Source organism: Triticum aestivum, chromosome 3A (assembly GCF_018294505.1).
Source record: "Triticum aestivum cultivar Chinese Spring chromosome 3A, IWGSC CS RefSeq v2.1, whole genome shotgun sequence".
Taxonomy (NCBI): Eukaryota; Viridiplantae; Streptophyta; class Magnoliopsida; order Poales; family Poaceae; genus Triticum; species Triticum aestivum.
In genome coordinates this window covers 656,600,559-656,603,820 of record NC_057800.1, presented here as the reverse complement: position 1 = coordinate 656,603,820, position 3,262 = coordinate 656,600,559, and the positions used below count along the sequence as shown (strand labels likewise).

At 54.3% G+C, this 3,262-nt stretch overlaps 1 protein-coding gene across 1 annotated transcript; it reads right to left on the bottom strand.

Annotated features, from left to right (window-relative positions):
• Positions 1–419: 419 nt before the first annotated feature.
• Positions 420–2,398, bottom strand: LOC123058976 (cysteine proteinase EP-B 2-like). The gene has a single exon (XM_044481642.1). It carries the CDS (start codon positions 1,746–1,748, stop codon positions 621–623), a length of 1,128 nt encoding a protein of 375 aa, XP_044337577.1. The 5' UTR covers positions 1,749–2,398; the 3' UTR covers positions 420–620.
• Between the last annotated feature and the right edge of the window lie 864 nt (positions 2,399–3,262).

The window sequence follows — 3,262 nt, the reverse complement described above, 5'->3', positions numbered from 1 at the left end:
CTGAGCGGGGCGCTGTTGCATCGACATTAATCTTGTGCATGCCCGACGCGAGTGGTAACCAAACACGACTTCTAGATTATGCGCTCCTCAATGATGATAGTAGCTTCTTTTCGAATGATTATAACTCTGGATGAAACTTATTTGTGTAAACTATCCTCGGGATTTACGCCCAAGTAGCGGGCACCAAAATGCAATGGCATCCAAGTGGAATTTGCTGAAGCCCATCAAGCCCAACAATGAAAGTTTTACAAAATGGGCCTTAAAGGTTGAAAGAACTTCCCAATAAAAGGACAAAATACAGCCGAACTATCTTTTTAGCCCAACTCATGCATGTTGCCTTACCCGCAAAAGCAAATAAATTCAAAAAAATTCAAACAACTTCATCTCTGAACAGAACTCAATATATTAGCAAGCTTTCATACACTGTAACCAGCAATACATTACATCACATTATATTTTACATTACATTCAGAAAATCCAAATAGATATCGATCGACCTTGTCCCACGTGACACTTAATTCTTGCCGCGTGCCCACGCAGAACCATTTAATTCAATCTTAACTTATTTCACCCTTAATTTAACTAGGAACGATAGTAGTAGTAGCAATAATTCCGCCGCATCACTGTGACTCCCTGGCTCCGAGGGCGCGCCTGGGCGTCGGCGTGGGCTTGGGCTTGCTGTCGGTCTTGACGGGGTAGGACGCCTCCATGGCGATGCCGCAGAGCCCGCCCGCGACGCCGGAATCCTTCTCCACCCTGATGTAGCCCTGCTCCCCCCACGACGGCCCCCACGAGTTCTTCACCGTCCAGTACGCCTTGCCGTCCTCTGCCACGCCGTACCCGACCACCGCGACGCCGTGGTCCAGCTCCGTGCCGCAGCTGCCGGTGAAGACCCCCTCGGAGTAGAACATGAACGCCTTCCCGCTGGCCTCGACGGCCACGGACACGGGCTGGTTCGCCACCGCCTGGGCCAGCGCCTCCTCGCTGTTGGCCGGCACGTCCTGGTGCCCGTCGATGTGCACCACCACGGGGGAGTTCTGGGCCGCTCTCGCGACGTTGCAGGTGCCTTGGGCGGCGCGGTACGGGTAGGCAGCCTCGGTGATGAGCCCGCCGTTGCTCTTGATGTACTCGAAGGCGTTGTCCATGAGCCCGCCCTGGCACCCTTCGTTGTCCGCCGTGTCGCAGTCGATGAGCTCCTGCTCCGAGAGGGACACGAGGCTGCCCGTGCGGATGGCGTTGATGCCTTCCACGGACACCACCGTGGAGAAGGCCCAGCAGCTACCGCACTTGCCCTGGTCCTTGACGCCCGTCACGGCGCCCTTCTGCCGCCAGTCCACGGACGGCGGCAGGTCGGACACGTTCACGGCGGCGTACATGAATCCGGGGACGGACGGCGGCGTGGCCAGGGTGTCGCGGCGGAAGTCGCCGACGAAGGTGGCGCGGAACTCGGCCTGGCTCATGTCGCCGAAGCGGTTGAGGCGGAGGCGGTAGGGGCGGTCGCCGCGCTTGTTGTGGGAGTGGACGAAGTGGGCGTTGGACTTGAAGGTGCCGAAGCGGCGGTGCTTCTCGGCGTGGTGGCGGGGCACGCGGTGCGCGGTCTGCCACCGCTCGTACAGGTCCCACAGCGCCTCCTCCGACTCCAGGTCCTTGTCCTCCAGCGGGATGGCGCCGCACAGCTCCACCGCCGCCACGGCCAGCACGGCCGCCACCATGGACGCCACCAGAAGGTTCTTGCTAAGCTGCCCCATCGTGCTAGCTGCTACGTACCAAACTAGTTCACCGAGCAGTAGCTGGTGTTGGCTAGCTTGGAGTGTGAGATCTATGAGGGTGGAGGAGAAGAGAGGAGGTGTATTTATAGGTCGGGTCGTCCCTCGTCATCTGATGAGCAGCACTGAGAAGCTTTGTAAGCAAGCAGAAGGAGAGCGATGGATTGGTTTGCGGCGGGAAAGACACGAGGAGGTTTAAATGGCGGTAACAGAAAGCTGACCGGACGGGGTGTCAGATTCTGCTCGGGGCGGTTGCCAAGTTGCGTGCGGCGGCGCTGGTATTGGGCGGCCACGAAGATTCAGGGCAGATTCACTGACCATTCCCGGTTCGTGGCCGAGGTGCAGGCCTGATTCATTCCTTCGTCGTTGGATCGGATCGCCGTGATAGTCTGCTGACCGTAGGTGTGCCGTTCTATGGACGCTGCGCCGCCGTAGAATCGGTAGATGCAGTTACTGGTGATACTCGATCATGGCGGATGACGACGTAGCCCGTTGCGCCGGTCGAGAGGATCAAAGACGGCATTAATGGCAGTCACGGGGGGCGGGGTGCATGCTCGATTGTAACTGCACCGGCTGGCCGCCTAGCCGTTCGCCGCCGGCGGGGTAGTCTGCCGCGGTATTGCTCGCCTTCACCTACCTCTCTCAAGTGTCAAGAGACACAATGTTATCTTTTTTACTTTTTAAGAGAAAAGGCCATAGTTCAACTTTATAGATAAAGCCATAAGCCAGAGTTTGAACATAACATCAATGTCTAGGATTAGCAACCGAAAATACACGCAGCGAGAGTTTTAAAGAAACACGATTACACAACATCAACCATCGTCAGCTTGGTCGATCCGAAGCAAAGAAGACGCCGTAGAGTTGTAGTGCACACATGAGATCAGCACACTCGTTGCCTCGCTATCATTCTCCTTAGTCAATAATTTCCACTGCTGAAAAAGGAAATCAGTTTAAACAAGCAGTGAACATGTTTAGAAGGAAAGATGTTTTCGATAGTAAATTTGTTCCTAGTAATCCATAACACCCACAACATAGCCGAAAACCCGAACCAAAATAGGCGTCTCTTTTGCCCAGCAAGAGAATTAGACAAGGACTGAAGGACCGGAGGTGCAGAAAAGAGGAGGGAGACCAATTCACACCCAACCACGATCTGATGCCGTTCCAGAATAGGTTAGCAAGGTGACAGTTGAACAACACATGATTGGTATTCTCCGGGGCCATTACGCTTACGGAACTGGTCCGCGGTCAGAAGCTTCCCACGAATGGCTTGCCACACAAAATTAAACCACAAGTAAAGAGCTAAGGTTAGGGATAACCGAAGCTCCAAAGAATGTATCCTGATATTCACTTCCTTGGAGGTAAGCTACACTTCCACTTGCAGTGAACTCCGCACCGACACAACCTAGTTTGTGGAAAATCCACAAATTGATGCCTAACATTTTGAAGATGCTAAATTTTCAAGAGTAATAAGCGGGGTTTTTAGGTTCAAAGGTGTT

Coding starts and splice junctions, on each gene's coding strand:
- LOC123058976 (XM_044481642.1), bottom strand. CDS start 1,748: ATGGGGCAGCTTAGCAAGAACCTTCTGGTGGCGTCCATGGTGGCGGCC.